At 55.6% G+C, this 16,959-nt stretch overlaps 1 protein-coding gene across 1 annotated transcript; it reads left to right on the top strand.

Annotated features, from left to right (window-relative positions):
• Nucleotides 1–1,199: 1,199 nt before the first annotated feature.
• SNAI1 (snail family transcriptional repressor 1) lies at nucleotides 1,200–7,170 on the top strand. Its single transcript, XM_055343161.1, has 3 exons — nucleotides 1,200–1,343; nucleotides 1,881–2,408; nucleotides 6,169–7,170. Exons 1-3 carry the CDS (start codon nucleotides 1,262–1,264, stop codon nucleotides 6,351–6,353), a joined length of 795 nt encoding a protein of 264 aa, XP_055199136.1. The 5' UTR covers nucleotides 1,200–1,261; the 3' UTR covers nucleotides 6,354–7,170.
• The last annotated feature ends 9,789 nt before the right edge of the window (nucleotides 7,171–16,959 follow it).

Genomic DNA, 16,959 nt, shown 5'->3' with positions numbered 1-16,959 from the left:
CCAGCCTTAGGTCCTTTAGACACAGGATGGATGACCCCCAGGCAGGTGAGAAGACCCACCTCGGCCCCTCCCTTCCCTACTTCTTTCTCCCACCTGCCGGAGTGATCTTTCTCAAGCAAACTCTAAACAGGTCCCTTCTCAGCTGAAAATCTTGTCTTGGCTCCCACTGTCCCTGGGGCAAAGTTCAAACTCCTCTAGGCCCTGCAGGCCCAGCAGATCTGACCTCTCCCGCTTGCCCACCCCACCCCCATCCCTGGGAGCTGCTCTCAGTGACTCTGAAGTAGTTACTGATTCTAACCTCGGGCCTTTCCCCTCGGTATTTCTTCACTTCCTCTGGGAAGTTGCCCCGGACCCCTGTCAGGTGACCCGCTTCTTGACACAGCGCCCTGTGGCCTCCCCCCCATCAAAGCACACTTCCCTTTGCTTAACAATGTTCACTTCGTCTCTCTCTCTCTTCCCCACCGAAGGGAGGTGCCCTTCGGTAGAGACCCCGAGCATTTTGCTCAGAACTGTGTCCCCAGCTCCGGGAATAGTGTGACTGGCACGTAGCGGGTGCTCGGTAAACATTTGCGAAGTGAAGGAACGGATGCCTTCTGCTAGATGATGCCAGATTGCTTTGCAAAAAGGCTGTGGCATTTCACACTGCCAGGAGCCACGTGAAGGTGTTCATTTCCTCGCATCCTCCCCCGAAATGTGTATCGTCCCTCGTCAATCCTACGCTCTTCGCGAGGCGCCAGCCTGACCGAGGAAATTTCCGCCCCCCTCCCCGAGCCCGAGGCGGGGGCGGTTTCGGAACATCAGGTGCCCAGACCCGCGGCTCGCGCGGCACAAGGGGGCGCCAGAGGCGGACGACCGTGCGGCGCTGAGCTGGCGGGCGCGCGGGGTCCCGGAGGGGGTCCGGCCTCGCTCGGGGGCTCCTGGCGCCGAGCGCCCGCCCCCGGCAGTCCGCTCGCTGCGGGGAGATCCGCGCCGCGCCCGCCGCGGGGCCTCCGAGCCGCCCCGGCCCGGCCCCCAGCGCCACGCGGCGCTAGCCCCGCCAGCCCCCGGCGCACCTGCTCGGGGCGTGGCCTCCGGCGAAGGCGCGCCTCGATTGGCGGGAGGTGACAAGGGGCGTGGCCCCGCCCGGCCCCGCCCATCCGGGGGCTGGAGTACTTAAAGGAGTTGGCGGCGCGTCTCCACTCATAGCGCAGCGGCACGGCCTCACGGGTAGAGTGCCCCGCGACCCCTGCGCGACCCGGCGACCCCGGCTGCTTCGGCCACCATGCCGCGCTCTTTTCTTGTCAGAAAGTCCGCCTGCTCCCGCCGGAGGCCCAACTACAGCGAGCTGCACGACTCTTCTCCAGGTGCGTGGACGGGGGGAGAGGCCCGGGGGGCTTCGGGAGACCCGCGAAGGCCGCGTGGGGGGCGCGGGGCGCGGGGCCCAAATCCAGGCCGCAGCTCGGGGCCCGGGGGGGCGGGGGGTCGTGAGGAGCTCGGGGCAGGTGGATGCGGGCGGTTGGGGGAGGGCTTTCCCTCGGGGCGGGGGTCTGCGTGAGGAGGCTGCGCGGCGGCCGAGCCCCGACGGCGGGGAAGCGGGAGGCTCCTCTGGGGGCGGGGAGGCGCCGGCGGCGGGGGCGGGGGGGGCGGGGGCGGCGGGGGGAGCGCCCCCGAGTCGGGAGTCGGGGCTGGACGGCGGCGCCCTGCGCGAAGATCTGGAGGCCGGGGCGGCCCGGTGAGGAGGGGCCCGGGGCAGGACGGGCCGCCCCGGCCGGCCCTAATCCTTTCATTCCTCCAGTAAGTTCTGAGTGCCGCCCCCGGCCCCCGCCCGCAGCAGGCTGCTGTTTGTTGACTGACTGCTCGACCGCATGCCTGACCCTGCCCTTTTCTCCGTCTCCCCTCAGAGTTTACCTTCCAGCAGCCCTACGACCAGGCCCACCTGCTGGCGGCCATCCCGCCTCCCGAGGTCCTCAACCCCACGGCCTCTCTGCCCACGCTCATCTGGGACTCTCTCCTGGCACCCCAAGCCCAGCCGATGGGCTGGGCCGCCCTTCTGCCCCAGGAGGTCCCCAAGGCCGTGGAGCTGACCTCCCTGTCGGACGAGGACAGTGGGAAAGGCTCCCAGCCCCCCAGTCCCCCCTCACCGGCTCCCTCGTCCTTCTCTTCCACCTCAGCCTCTTCCCTGGAGGCCGAGGGCTATGTTGCCTTCCCAGGCTTGGGCCAGTTGCCCACGCAGCTGGCCGGGCTCTCCGTGGCCAAGGACTCCCAGACTCGCAAGGCCTTCAACTGCAAATACTGCAACAAGGAATACCTCAGCCTGGGTGCCCTCAAGATGCACATCCGAAGCCACACGCTGCCCTGCGTCTGTGGCACCTGCGGGAAGGCCTTCTCCAGGCCCTGGCTGCTGCAGGGCCACGTCCGGACCCACACCGGTGAGTGTCCCTGCAGGCCCCCCGCTCTTCTCACCGCTGCCCCCCCCCCCCTTCTCTGCCATCTCTGGGTCGGGGGTGGGGTGGGGACTGGGCTTGCTGTGATTTTCAGAGAGTAGAAACTGAGGCCAGAGTCTCCTCTGACTTCTGGCTCTGAAATGTTTGGCAGAAACATTCATTCATTCATCAGCTAAGCAGATGGGTGAAGTAGGTAACTTTTTAAGTCTTCGAAGTCTCCATCTCTACACCAAATGGATTGGAGTCGGATATGGGAGAGGTGCAACCAACACCTTGCTGCCGGGGCCAGGTGTGAAGGGGCCCCCCCCTCTCTCCACCTTCCCCTGGCCCATCCCCACCCCAGCCAGGCAGGATGTCGTCAGACCCCCCACCTGGCTCTGAATCCTGCTTCCAGAACTTCACACCTTGAGCCAATGTTTCACCTCTCTGAGCCTCAGTTTCCACATCTGTAAAATGAGCATAAGGACATTTTGTGGGGTTTCTGTGCCAGTTAAATGAAAGAAAGCTTGCAGAAAGCACGAGGGCCACTGCTTGGTACATGATAAGCACACAGAAATGGTTTTGATATTTGCTCTGCTTCTATACTGCTTGACCTTGGGCAAGCAGTGTCGTGTCTCTGAGCCTCGGGATTATGCTAGCATAATCATATGGGGTGGATTCTGATAGCGTTTTATAGGGTGGCCGTCAAGATTCAGTGGGTCCTTAATCACTTCATGATAATTTGTTATCATGCTTCTCAGATCTGCTCTCCCCATCGCTGCCATGTAGTAGATAAAACTCAGTCTTACTACACAGACCTAGGAAAACAGTTATGTCTTGATGTTTCAAAAACACAACACTAAATGTGTAGAAAATTGTGAAAAGAAGCCTTTTCTATCCTCTGACTTTCTGGAAATGTGAAAGAGGTAAACACAGTAGCCACTGTGTTTTCAGAACTTGAAAGGTGGAGGCTCCCATATTTGGGGCTGCTCTTTGGGGAGTGACTTTGGGAGAAGGTTCAAGGGTCATAGCTATCAGCTTTGGGGTCAAGCTGACTGGGTTGGAGACCTCAGTTCTGGCATTTCCTGGCCCAGTGGCTGACCTCTGAGCTGTGAGGGTCAGTGGGGCAGTTTGTTAGGCCTAGTGTTTCATTTTGCAGGCATTATTGATATTGTCATTACTCCTCCAGAGTGTCCCTGGCATCCTCCCCACCTTGCAGACTATGGCTCCCTGTTTCTTACTTTGTGCGCACATAGCCTTGATTTCAAAGGGACCTGACGTAAAGGTCCAACTGCGTGGCCTCTGTCCAGGGTGATTGCCCAGCTGAAGAGGGCTCTCTTTGGAGGAGTCAACCCTTGGGGTCCTCCCCTGAGCCCCCCAGCTTCCCCTCCCCACACACATTATTTTCATGTAAAGGCACGGCTGGGACACAAAAAGCCTGTTGAAATGCACTATCACCATCTTCATTGACTCCCATTGTGTGCCTTAATGGTGGGCCCAGTGGGTGAGGGCTGGGGGTGTGGAGCAGGTGCATGGGCCAGTGGTGCCCAGCACCTGTTCCGGGCCGCAGCTGCTGGCCCACAGCGTGTCAGGCCCCTTTAATCTGGGGAGTATCGCATGTACAGTGCCCCCCTCGGCGGCCTTTGTCCCCGCCGGCCTGGTGCCGATTTCACACTCGCCAGGATCACCATAAAGACGTCTGCGGGGGTGGGGGATCTGCAAGGGGTGCAGGTCTGTGCCTGCTGCTTAAACACACAGACCTCAACCCCATCGCATCCTATAAGGCCTCCTTCCTCCTTTGTTCACGTTCATGTCTAATCATACATGACATAAAGGTAATGTTCACCAAGCACTTGCTGGATGGGAGGGGCAGGGCATTGCCCAGGTCTTCCATCACCTGGGTTAATGCAGTGAATCGACAGCCCTAGGAGGGGAGGTACTGTTGTAACTGCCACCTTACAGATCAGAAAACTGAGGCACAGAAGGAAATCACTTTCCCAAAATCTCAGCTCTGAGGGCTGGAGCCAGGGCTCCTTAACCTCTGCCAGGCAGGTGAGAGGGAAGTGGCTTTCTGCACCTTGGGGAAAACAGAACTCCTTGCCCTTATCCATATCTGCATACAGTAAGCCCTTCCTTCACAAGGGAGTGTGTGAAGGAGGAAGAACTTCACTTGGGCCTTGTAGTGCAGTTAAGTCCTTCAGGCCTAGTATGCAGAGGGTGCTCAGTGTCAGAGCCAATTCACTCAGACATCCCTTCCCGAGTCCTGCTAAATCCCCTATCTCCGTGGGCCTGTTTCCTTGTGTATCTGTCCCAGGAGACGGAGCCTCCGTAGTCAGCCTCAGGCCTCTGACTCCCGGACTCCTCCCTCCCGGTGCCCAGTACAGGGCCCTTGGTACCCAGTAGGCTGAGGCCATTCGCTTATTCCCTGCTCTTGAATTCTGACACTCGGGTTTAACAAATGGCCTGTGGCCTCGAGGCATATCAGGCTGGGAGCTGGAAAGTAGAATTCAATTTTTTAGTAAAGAGTGTTCAGCATTATTGCCTGGCACGGAATGGAAGATTGATAACTACTTGTTTAATGAGTTATTATTTGGACTTTTTAGTTAGGAAATCCTGCACCCCCAAGGGAAAAAAAATACAACATTGTTGATGTTTTTGGACTGTGAAATCTATTGTCTTAGTTGGGGCAAGAATTATAAAAAGTTGGTGAATAGCGTTATCTGGTGGTGATTGATGGGTCAGGTTCCTCTGAGGCTTTAAAAAAAAAAAAACAGACTTACCTGTTGTATAATGACTTATTGAGCACTTACTGTGTGCTTAGCTCTATGTGCATGATTCGTTTTCAGTACCACCTTGACCAGGCAGGTGGTGTGAGGGTGACAGGTGGGAAGGGGTTTTTTTAAACAAGTCCTAAAGTATTTCTGTAGCCTCTTGGGGGTCCCAGGCCCTGAGCCCTTGGAATGAGTTCAGGGGAGGCCCCTGCTCTCGTGGGACTTGGTCTGATTAGGGGACAGACAAGGCAGAAATTACCAAACTGGTCAGAACATGGTCAGCCTTGTGATGGAGAAGCAGCTCAGAGAAGTGGCCTAACCTGCTGGGAGGAGGGGTGTGGCAGGGAGCCTCCTTTTAAGGCTGACTCAAGCTTTGTCCTCAGATGAAGTAAATCCAGGAGTGATCAATGAGGGACACCCACTACAGCCCCCTTAACTGAGAGGCCTTCTGTGTTGTTAGAATCAAGGCTCTGGAGTCAGGCTGCTTGGTTCTTGCTAGGTGACCCTGTGTATGCCACTTGGCTTCTCTGTGCCTCAGTTTCACCATCTCTATAAACTGAGGACAAAGGTAGGATAAAATAAGTATATAATGCTCCTCACCATCCCTGGCACAAAGTGTGTGTTCAGTAAATGTAGTTGTCATCATTGTCCCAGCTGGCTTTGCCTGGAGAAGGCTTTAATTACCATCTCTGGGTTACCAAGTCCTATGGGGGCGGGGGTGAACAGCTCCATTTTACGGATGAGCAAATGGACACTCAGAGAAGCCACATGACTTGCTCCAGGTCACATGGTGGGAAGTGGCCGAGCTCCCAATCCTATGCAGGGCTTCGGACACTAGATATGGCCTGTTTTTTTTCTGGATGACAGGATTCCTTCAGGGCTGGGATGATCTGGGCTCTGCAGGCCTGGGTGGGTGGACAGGCATTTCGGTAAATAAATGGCAGCTGTTATCCCAAGTGGTTTCAGCACTCAACTCTCCTGTTTTCCTACCCCAGGTGAGAAGCCGTTTTCCTGCTCCCACTGCAGCCGTGCCTTTGCCGACCGCTCCAACCTTCGGGCCCACCTGCAGACCCACTCAGATGTCAAGAAGTATCAGTGCAAGACCTGTTCCCGAACCTTCTCCCGCATGTCCCTGCTGCACAAACACCAAGAATCAGGCTGCTCAGGGGGCCCCCGCTGACCCTCAAGGCTCCTTCTGCCTCTCCAGGCCCTTGCCCCATTGTAGCCTCCCCAGCTCCAGAAGGAAGGCATCCCATCCTTCTCATAGCCACAGAATTCCCTTCTGAGTGCCCCCATTTGGCTATGTTGGCCCCACAGGACTTTGAGGACCATTCCAGTTCTCTCTGCCCTAGGTGCCTAAGTAGGCTCTGAGTATGGCCTTTCTGTGGACGGCTGATAGGGAAGGTGGCTTGCAGCTGAGTGTTCTGGAGTCGGCCTCTCTGTGTGGGTTTGTGTATCCAAAGGTGTTTGGATACAGCTGCTTTGAGCTCCAGGATAAAAGCCGACAGACTGATAGGAAGTTTCCCCCCTCACTCAGGGGAACCCGTTCCTCCCCCACCCAGAACCCTCAGGCCACCCGTCCAGGAGGTGTGACTAACTATGCAGTAATCCACCCCCAGGTTCAGCCCAGGGGCCTGTGGGTGGCCACTGACACAAGGACGAGTCTAGACCCCAGGATGCCCCCAGGCCTGGGCAGCTATGTCAGCGTCCTGTTTGTCACGGTGGCACCTGTCTCATGGGCAATTTAACAACAGTCCCAAAAGGGACTGTGAGTAATTGCTGTCACTTGTTGGGGGCCCGAGTGGGGTGCTTCAGCCCAACCAATGTGTCTCCCAGAACTATTTTTGGGGTCTGACAGGTGGGCCTGGGAGGAAGATGTTTACATTTTTAAAGGTACACTGGTATTTATATTGCAAGCAACATTTTGTACTAAGGAAACGTTTTGTATAGTTATATGTACAGTTTATTGATATTCAATAAAGTGGTTAATTTATGTATTAAAAAAAGTCTACTTAGTTTTATAGAGGGGTGAGTGTTTTAAAGGGCCTTCAGGAAGGGAGGAGGGGGCAGGGATTCATGGAGCTCAGACAGTCCTGACATGGGCTTAAATCCTGTTCTCTTAAACATCGTGTGGCTTTTGGACCTCTGAATTTGTCAGGGACCTTATTTGTGGGTTTTCCTCTGAGCCTGGGTGTCCTGTCTGACGTGGAAGCTGGGAAACACCTGCGGGCCAGTGAACAGTAGGGGTGTGTGTGTAGGTTCCTAATACTTTACACTGTGACCCTGATTTATTCTCTCATCCGTCCATTTTGAGGCTGACCAGGCCTGCAGGGTGAGAAGCCAGCGCCCTGGGTCTCATCAACGAGACAGGCTGCTGAGCTTTGCCCCAGCACCGCAGGACTTGGGGAGGGATTGGCTGCTTCTCCCAGATGAGGCAGTGGAATGCAGTGAGCAAGTAGGGGACAGAGGATGTCCTTCCTGTTTCCAAGGGCTCTGGGCCCCACTCTGGCCTCCCTGTCGGACCCACACCTCTGTCTGGCTGCTGGGTACCAAATGGCCTTTGATGCACGGAAATTGGCTGGCTGGAGCCGAGAGGGTGAGAAGCCAGGCCAAAGGGTAGGGGTCATTCAGCTTCCTGCTGGAGGACAGGACGGGAAGACGGTCAGCTCGCGTCCTGGGTTGGGATCATTCACTCCTGGCTGGCTATCATGGTGACCTCACCTCTGGGGCCCTCCTGGGGCCAGGAGAAAATGAGTGTCCTTTCTGAGCACAAAAGGTGCTGAGGTGCCAGTTTCCTGCGGGGAGCTGAGCAGGCGGTTGCAGGCGTCCCAGAGCTCCAGAGCCCCAGCGTCAGGCCGGGGGTGGGGGGAGCTTCATGTTCCAAAGGAGAGATGATTCTTTCTTCTAAACAGGAAATGGTGACCCGCAGGCCGGGAGCAGCCCTTAATGACTTGCAGCTTTCCTCCCAAAAGAAAAAAAAAAAGTTCTCTAACAATCGCCAAATTGTAGCTGGCCTCCCTGAAGGGAAGTTAGGGGGTTGCGGGGGCTGGGGGCTGGGCACCCATTTGCTGAAGGCCTACTGTGTCCCATGTCCCTGTGCTGTCATGTACAGACACCCCACAGTAGGTGCTGACGCCAATGGTGAGGGGATACATGGCTTCACACACTCCTGGGGTGGGGGGGCGTCGCCTGTCGCCTCATGGAAAGTCCCCGGCCCCTCCGCATCCAAACTGGGCTGTACCAGGCTCTGATCCTCCTGGGAGTCGGATGCCTGGCTCGTGCCCCTGTCAGGGCCTAGAGCGAGGCTCTTCCCCTCTGGGACCCCCAGTTTCTGCCTCTATAAAATGGGGGCTGTGATGGTCGTGCCTTCCTCCTTGGAGACTGGAACGGGGCTTTCATTCGGCCGGTCTTGATGAGCACCATGTGTGCCAGGCCCTGTTCTAGGCCCCCGGGGCAGAGCGGTGAACAGAGTCCTCCCTGCGCTCATGGAATCTAGCTTCTCGTGAGGGACATAGGAAAAACCAAACAAGGGACTAAATAAACATGCCGCTTTCCTACAGTGATGGTGCCAAGATGGAATTAGAGCGAGCGATAGGGCAGGCCCGCTTGATAAGGCAGGCAGGAGAACCAGAGCCCTTGCTGCGCTGACATTCCAGTTGAGACCCCGAGGAGGAGAACTTTCCAGGCGCAGAGGGAGCTCAGAGGCTGGAATGAACTTGCTCTCCGACAGCAAAGACCAGGGGGGGCTGGAGGGCAGAGGGACAGGGTGGGGGAAGAGTGAGGCGCCCACATCCTGCAGAGGGAGTGTGCGGCGTGAGGAGTCGGGATGTAGTCCAGCTTCAGGGCAGCCCTTGGCACCTAAGCAGGGGAGTGGGTGCCCCGGCTCCTGGTGCAGCACGCACTTAGCCAGAGTCAGGGCAGGAGAGAAACAGCTGGAAGCCCGGAAGTCCCAGGCAGAGCCGGTGCTGGCCTGGCCCAGGGTGATGGAGGCCGTGGGGTGAAGGCTCACTCAAGAAGCAGCGTGGCCGGGGTGCACACCTGACAGCTTAGTGGGTGAGGGTTATTTGGGGTTATTAAAAAGGGATGTTGGCCCCCAGGGGCCGAGATGGGGTAGGGATAAGAGAAATGAGGAGGGTCCCTGCGTCCTGATGGGGAGCAGTCCCCACTTAGTCACATTGCTAAGTGAAAAAAGTAACATGCAGTACATGCTCCCTTGGTGGGAAGAAGAGGAAACAGGCATGCTCTTCATTTCTGTTTGTATTTGCATACAGAAACAAACTCTGGAAGGATCTATGATAGAAATATTAAAAGCATTTCTCTAGGGAGTCGCAGGAGGGGAAATGGGGCTGCTGAGACAAGAGAGGAGCAGAGAGACAGTTTTTTAGATTTTTTATTATTTTAATGACTTTTTTTTTTTTTTTTTAATTCAGGAGAGACACACAGAGAGAGGCAGAGACATAGGCAGAGGGAGAAGCAGAATCCTGATGTAGGACTTGATTCCAGGACCATGATTCCGGGATCATGACCTGGGCCAAAGGCAGACACTCCACCACTGAGCCAGCCAGGTGTCCCCCCCACCTTTTTTTTTTTTTTTTTTTAAAGTAATCCCTACGCCCAACATGCGGCTTGAACTCACCACCTGGAGATCAAGCGTCGCATGCTCTACCGACGGAGCCAGCCAGGCGCCCTAGTTTTTTACATCTTGAAAACACGTTTTATTTTGAAATAATTTAACCTGACAGAAAAGTTGGGAGAAAAACACAGCATACTAGGATCTTTCATTCAGATTCTTGAAAATATTGAACATTTCTCCTGCTTGCATCTTCTCTCTCTGCACACGTACACACCTACCCACCCGTTGTTGGCTTCGGAGTCATTGGAGAGTAAGTTTCAGACGTGCTGCCCCTGGACTGTTATAAACAGTTGAGCATGGATTTTTAAGGTCAAGAACATTCTCTCCTATAACCATAGTCCAATGCTCAAGATCAGGAAATGGAACATTGGTGCAATACTATTATCTAATGCACAGACATGATCAAGTTTCTGCAACTGTCCCAGGGATGTCCCCCCCATAGCATGTCAGAGGTGAGGTGGAGCGAGGTCCCAGGCCACACACCTGTCTCCTTATTCTGAGATAGTTCTTTTCTTGATCTTCCATGATTTCGACGTTCTTGAAGTGTTAGGGCCAACCGTTTTGTAGGATGTCCCCCGATTTAGACTCTCCTGATGCTGCCTTGTGATGAGGTTTCGGGCAGTGCGCTTTTGGCAGAACCACGGGAGTAGTGTGGTGTCTTTCTCGGTGCAAGGTATCATGAGGCACATGGGGTCCGCTTGCCCCGTTACTGGAGACGTCGACTTGGACCACTTGGCTAAGGAGGTGCCTGCCAGGTTTCCCTGGGATCAAGTTCCTTTTTTTTCCCCTTTTGTACTTAATCCGTATCTTGTGGGGAGACATTCCGAGACCATGTGAATATCCTGTTACTCCTCAAACTTCCACCCCTGGCTCTTAGGCCTCACTGGCGATTCTTGCCTAAATCAATTATTCCTGTGGTGGCTGCCGAGTGGAGATTTTTCTAGCTCCCGCGTTCCTTCTGTTTTTCCTGGTCGGCTTTCTACGGTAGCGCAGGACCTGCCCTGCGTGTCTGGGCCGCGCTCAGAGCCGCCGGGTGCCCAGAGGCGGGGTGGGCAGTGGCAGGGTCCCGCAGGGCCATTCGAGCCTCCCCTGGGCGCTTCTTTAAAATGAGTCCAGGACATAAACTGATGGCCACGTGGGGTCCAGGCCGGGGCCACCTCTGGGCACCTCTGGGCTCCATTAGTGACTCAGCAGCTACTTCTGGGCATCCCTGGAGCTGGGATGGGGGGGTCTCTGGCAGGCGGGGATCCGGGTCCTTCTTGCTCTTCTTTGCTTTCAAATCATCAAGATCACATGCTATGGGGATTTATTCTTTAACAAAAAAGAGAGGGACCCCTGGGTGGCTCAGTGGCTGGGCGCTTCCCTTCAGCCCAGGGCGTGATCCAGCCCTGTATCGGGCTCCCCGCATGGAGCCTGCTTCTCCCTCTGCCTGTGTCTCTGCCTCTCTCTCTCTCTCTCTGTGTGTGTGTGTGTCTCTCAAATAAATAAATAAATAAATAAATAAATAAATAAATAATAGATAAATAAATCTTTAAAAAAAGAAAAAAGAGAGATTAGATGTGAGGCTTATTTATGGGTGATTAACACACCTCATCCTGGTGCCTCTACTGCACTCAGTGTGGTGCCACGAGAAGCTCTGAAATTAAAATATAAACATATCTATGTACATGTGCCCAAGCTCCAATCTCAGCCACGGGGACAGGCCGGACTCCTCCCCCAGGCCCACAGATGCTGACTCAGGCCCTATCACCTCTGCCTCAGCCCCTCCCCCGTGCCCTCACTCCTCCGGCCTCCCAAGCCCTCTGCCACCTCAGGACCTTTGCACCTGCCTCCTCTTCTCCCATCAGAGAAACACACCGGCTCCCCAAACCATTCCTCTCCCATTTGCTCCCGGTGCCTTCCCCTGTTGAGATGTGCTTCTCCGTAGTGCTTGCCATCCTCCGACAAACCATATTTTCACTGTTCACAGTTTCTGTGTTGATCGTCTCACCCACCAGAATGTAGCTCCCTGTGAGTGGAACTTTTGCCTGCTTTGTTCACTGTCCAATCCCTGATGCCTCGTGTACACTTGGTAAAATTTTGCTGAATGGTTAATGAATACACATGTGCCCCTAGGAAAGACAGCATGGTCACCACACTTGTGGGGTACTTTTTTTTTTTTTTTTAGATTTTACTTATTTATTCACGAGACCCACAGAGAGAGGGGCAGAGACACAGTCAGAGGGAGAAGCAGGCTCCCTACAGGGAGTCCAATGCGGGACTTGAACCCAGGACCCTAGGATCATGACCTGAACCAAAGGCAGACGCTTAACTGAGCCACCCAGGCACACCTAAAACTTCTTAAATTGCGGTGGAACAGATTCTGGGTCTTTATCTACTGCCCCGGCCTGCCCAGCAGCTCTGGCACAGAGGGGCCCTGGTCTTCTAAGAAACCCCACACATCCTTCTCCAGCCAACAGTGTGTGGAGACATGGGAGTGGGGTGCACAGGGTAAAGAGAGCTCAATGCCCAGCGGTACCTCTGTGTGGTCCCTGAGGACCAGGAGAGAGGCTTCCAGACTAGGAGCTCTGTGACCACCCAGGCCCGATCTCCCCCTGCGCCGTGGGCCTTGGGCCCACTCTGGGCACCCCTAGCTGGGTGATATATTCATTTCCCTCCTTGCCTCTCCTAGCTTTTGGTGGCTCCTGGTGATCCTGGCATTCCTGGGCTTGTAGCTGCATCGCTCACTCTCCACCCCTGGCTTCTTCACGTGGCCTCCTTCTGTGACTTTATTTCTCTGGGTGTGTCCTCTCCTCTTCTTATAAGGACACCAGTCATTGGGTTTAGCACTCGCCCCAGTTCGGCATGACCTCATCTTGGTTTGATTACAACCAAGACCCTGTTTCAAAATGAGGTCACGTTTACTGGTTCTGGAGGCTGGGACTTGAAAATACCAATTTAACCCACTACAGGGGGCTATAGCCAAGGAGGGGCACGTCTTCCTCGGGGCCTGGATCTATTTATTATCTTTTCCCAAACCCTGAGGGAAGGTCTGGAATGGGCCTGGAGGGTGGGCGGGTCGGGGGCATTAGGAGCAGATCTGAGGAATCAGACTTGGCCTCTGTGCTTCCTGGGAGGGAGGATGCTTTAAGCAGCCCCCAGTCTCAGGAGTTACAGGGTGTGCAGGTGGAAGGGGGCGGGGAGCACAGAGGTGGGAGAGGTCAGCTGGGACTAGGGCCTGGGGGGTGAGGGGATTTCACGGTTATCCTGAGGGCGCTGGGGGGCCACAGCAGGGTTTGCGCAGAGGAGGGACATGAGAGGGTTGGGACGATTGATTGTCTGGGTGGCTGTGTGGGGGTGAAGCCAGCAGCAGGGAGCCCCCTGCCCTCTCCGTGGGGATGAGGAGGAGGGAAGGGTAAAGTTGAGGGAGGTTTGGGAAGCTTGGTGACCTGCAGACAGGAAGACTGATGGAGAACACAGGGAGGATGATGCTTTGTCTAGATTTTTCAGCAACTGAGGGAAATAAAGATCCAGCAAGGCAGAGAGCAACCAGTTGGGCAAAATCATCGTAATAATGATGATAATAGTAAACATCTCATGACGGTTCACTGTCTGTTTTGCACAGATCACCCTCACAGCAACCCTGGTCCCATAGTGGGTAAGAGCTTGAGTTCTGGAGTCAGACTGCCCCGGTTCACATCTCTCTTCCGTGGCCTCCCTGCTGTGTGACCTCGGACAAGTTGCTCTACCTCTCTGCGTCCACTTCCTCATCTGAAGAACAGCCCCTCCTTCTGGAGGCGGTTGTGCAGATTAACCTGGAGGTGGTTGTGCAGATTAACCGAATGAATGTTTACAAATTGCTTGGCCTCAGGCCTGGCTTTAGAGTAAAGCCTCAGTAAGCACTGGCTGTTCTTATGTCCATTTTACAGCTAGGGAAATCGAGGCTCTGAAAGAGTAGAGAACTTCCCCAAGATCACACAGGATCATCCTACTCTTTCTGGCTCTTGGAGTCTCCTGGCCCTCACTGAAATCTGGGGTCCGGGCTGGCCTGCCCACTCCCAGAATCTGGTGTCTTGACGCGTCCCCTGGAGCCTTGTGCAGCCAGGGCCCCAGGAAGCGGAGAGACTCTCCACTCAAGTGTCCTGTTGAGTGCACCTCTGTGGGTACAAGCGGGAAGGCCTTGGGTGAGTGGCACTGGTGCTCCCGGACGCAGTTCGACTGAGCTGGTGCTATGGCCCGAAATAAACGCTTTAATGGGGGCTGACAAGGCAGCAGCAAGGAGGGAGGAACCCCATGCTCATGGGGGTGCTTGGGGCAGGACAGGGGGATTGCCTGAGGACCTCGATGCTTTCCCTGCAGGTCTGAGCACCACCAGGGCTTCACTCCGTGACCCTGGATGAGTCCCTGCCCACTCGAGGCTTCGCTTTGCACATCACTAAAAACATGTTCCACCTTTGACCTAATAACACAATTAAAACTACATAAACTCATTCTGCCCAGCATTCCTCAGAAGAGCAGCACGTCACCAACATCCTCAGTGCCCAGCACAAGGGGACTGGGTATGTTAGCTGGGGTAGCTGGGGTCCTGGGGAACTCTGAGAACTTGCAGCTATTGTAGGTGATGATACAACCTTTAAAATATATATATATTGCGTGTAGCACCCAAACGGACAAACACAAAATGCCAGGCACACGGAAAGCGCTCCAAATCTTTCTTGAGTGATCGTGTAAGTGAATGAGTGGTTCGTACTCAAGGAATATCTGTTGACAGGAAGGGAAGAAGAGCAGGAAAGAGAAGGAAAGGAAAAAAGAAGGGCCTGGAAGAAATGTACCCACTGTTCGTAGTGATTTTCTCTGGGCACCGATTCAAGAGCTAGGGAGGCGGAAGGCGTTTCATTTGATATAATTTTCATTTCTATTATCATTGCTTCTTTCAGTGAGCATCTCTTGACTTTCAATCAATCAATCAATATTTTAACATAAACTAGATGCTCCCAGGGGGACTTGAAAGGTACCCATGTGTGCTGGCACGTGCAAGCAGCAACTTGCAGAGCAGCCTGAAAAAAACATGGTATGATTCCATTTATGTAAAATTTTATCTCCGTTTCCACCCACGTACCTTCCTGGCGAGGGAAATGCGTGCCCTGGGGGGTCAATGGGGCTTCTGTCTAGATGGCACGGGCCTGTCGCTGGGGTTTTAATTCTCTTCTCGAGAGATCTCTGAATTTTCTGTAACGAGCCTGTGATTTTCTTTCTAACAGAAATGCCCCCCCCCCCCCACAGTGAAGAAGCGTGTTCAAGAGAGGGCAAGGTCCCACGCTGAAGAAAGTGGCGCTTGGTGATCACAGTCGCCCTGTCACTTTCCCTGGGGCCTGCGGGGTGACGTCTGGCTGCCCTTTGGGAACCATCCTGGGCACCGCCCGGGAGCCCCACTGCCCTCGGCCTCTGAGCTCGGGTAGCCCCTTCTGCGGGTGGGCGCTCGCTCCCCGAGGGCACGAGTAGGGGCCGCGTGGGGCCTCCACCTGCTGCGCCGGGCGCCCCGAGTGGGAGAGCAGGCCGCTCGAGCTCAGGAAGCACATGGGACTTCCCCAGGAACACACAGCTGGGAGGCCGCTGGTGGCAATGGCATCGTTTTTTTTAATGGCTTTAGATTTTTTTTAAAAAATGGTTTTATTGAGCACAGTTCAGCGCACAGGGTTGTGCAACTCTCCCCACCACCTATCCCAGAACATTTCATCACCAGGAAAGGAGCCCCCCCCCCCGTCCCCCTTCCTGGTGCCCATTGCAGCTGCTCCCCATCTCCTGCTCCCCTCGGCACCCCCCCCCCCCCGGGCCCAGCGATCTGCTGTCTGCTGTGAGCACTGGTCTATACCGGACATCTCAGGTGCGTATGCCACCTTATGAGTGAACACACGCGTCGCCGTGTGCCACTTCGTGACGGCTTCACAGCATCCTGCCGCTCCTCCACGCGGCGGCTCGTGCTTCGTTCTTTCCGGCCCGGCCACCTGCCACTGGCGGACGCTGGGCATCCTGTCTATGCGGGCAGCAGGGTGGCTCCCTGGCTCCGGCTCTGCGTGGGGGGCTGCGGCGCCCACTCGTGGGCCTGACTGTGTGCATGGACCGGGCTTCCGTGAGCGTCCACGCTGCCCTGCACCCTTGCCTGCACCTTGTTAGTATGGGGGGGTATTGTTTTCCTTTAGCCGTTTTGGCAGGTAGGTGTGTGCGGGTGACAGTCTCCTCAGGATGTAACCGACATACAGCAGACTGCCACATGGAAAGTGCCAATTGTGGGGGCGCCTGGGGGCCTCAGTGGGTTAAGCATCTGCCTCCCTCTCTCTCTGCCTCTTCCCCTGCTTGAGCGCTCGCTCTCCCTCTGCCAAATAAATAAATAAAATCTTAAAAGAAAAAAGCACAAATTGTAATTTTTTAAAACATTTCTCTTGGGAAATAAAAGGAGTGGAATTTGGGTGCCATGCAGTAACTCTCTTTAGACACCAGGGTTGGAATGGGATCATCCCTGCCCCGGGGTCAGGGTGATTTCTGCTGGCGGGGTCCACTTCCCACGGGGAAGGAGAGGCCGGGGAGCCCTCCCTCTCCCATCTGGGTCTCTGCTCTGGGCGGAGGGCAGGGGTGCAGAAGGTCTGCGGCTCCAGCCCTGGGCCCCTGCCACAGTGGCTCCGTCCTCCCTGCATTCAGCCCGCGTGCGCCCCGCCCCTACTCTGTGCCAGGCCCTGTTCCAGGCGCTGGCGGTGCAGCGGTGAGCGGACAGGCAAGTCCCTGTTCTCAGATAGTCCGGGGGCGGGGGGGCAGTGATGTTGCCTGGCAAGACCGCAGGGTGCCGTGGGAGAGCAGCAGAGGTGCACCAGGTCGGTCAGGGATGTGGGGGGTATGTGAGGAGCCTTCCCCGTGATGAAGGAGGAGGGGTTAGTCTGGCACAGAGAATTGAGTGGGGGGAGGAAACTGCGGGCAGCAGCAATGGCAAGTGCAAAGGCCCTGAGGTGAGAATGTGCTGGGTGTGTTCAAGAAGTGGCCAGTGTGGCCGGAGAGGAGAGAGGTGGGAGGTGGGGTGGGAGGGGCTGGCAGCGGACGCCGGCCGGGCATTGTGGGCCGGGTGTTCGGATCTTATTCTTAGGCATGGGAAGCTGCCAGGGGATTTTACACAGAGGAGTCACTC

The sequence above is a fragment of the Nyctereutes procyonoides genome, unplaced genomic scaffold (genome assembly GCF_905146905.1).
Source record: "Nyctereutes procyonoides isolate TBG_1078 unplaced genomic scaffold, NYPRO_anot_genome, whole genome shotgun sequence".
In the NCBI taxonomy this organism is placed as follows: Eukaryota; Metazoa; Chordata; class Mammalia; order Carnivora; family Canidae; genus Nyctereutes; species Nyctereutes procyonoides.
The sequence above is the reverse complement of the archived record's forward strand: the minus strand, read 5'-3'. Positions and strand labels throughout refer to the sequence as shown.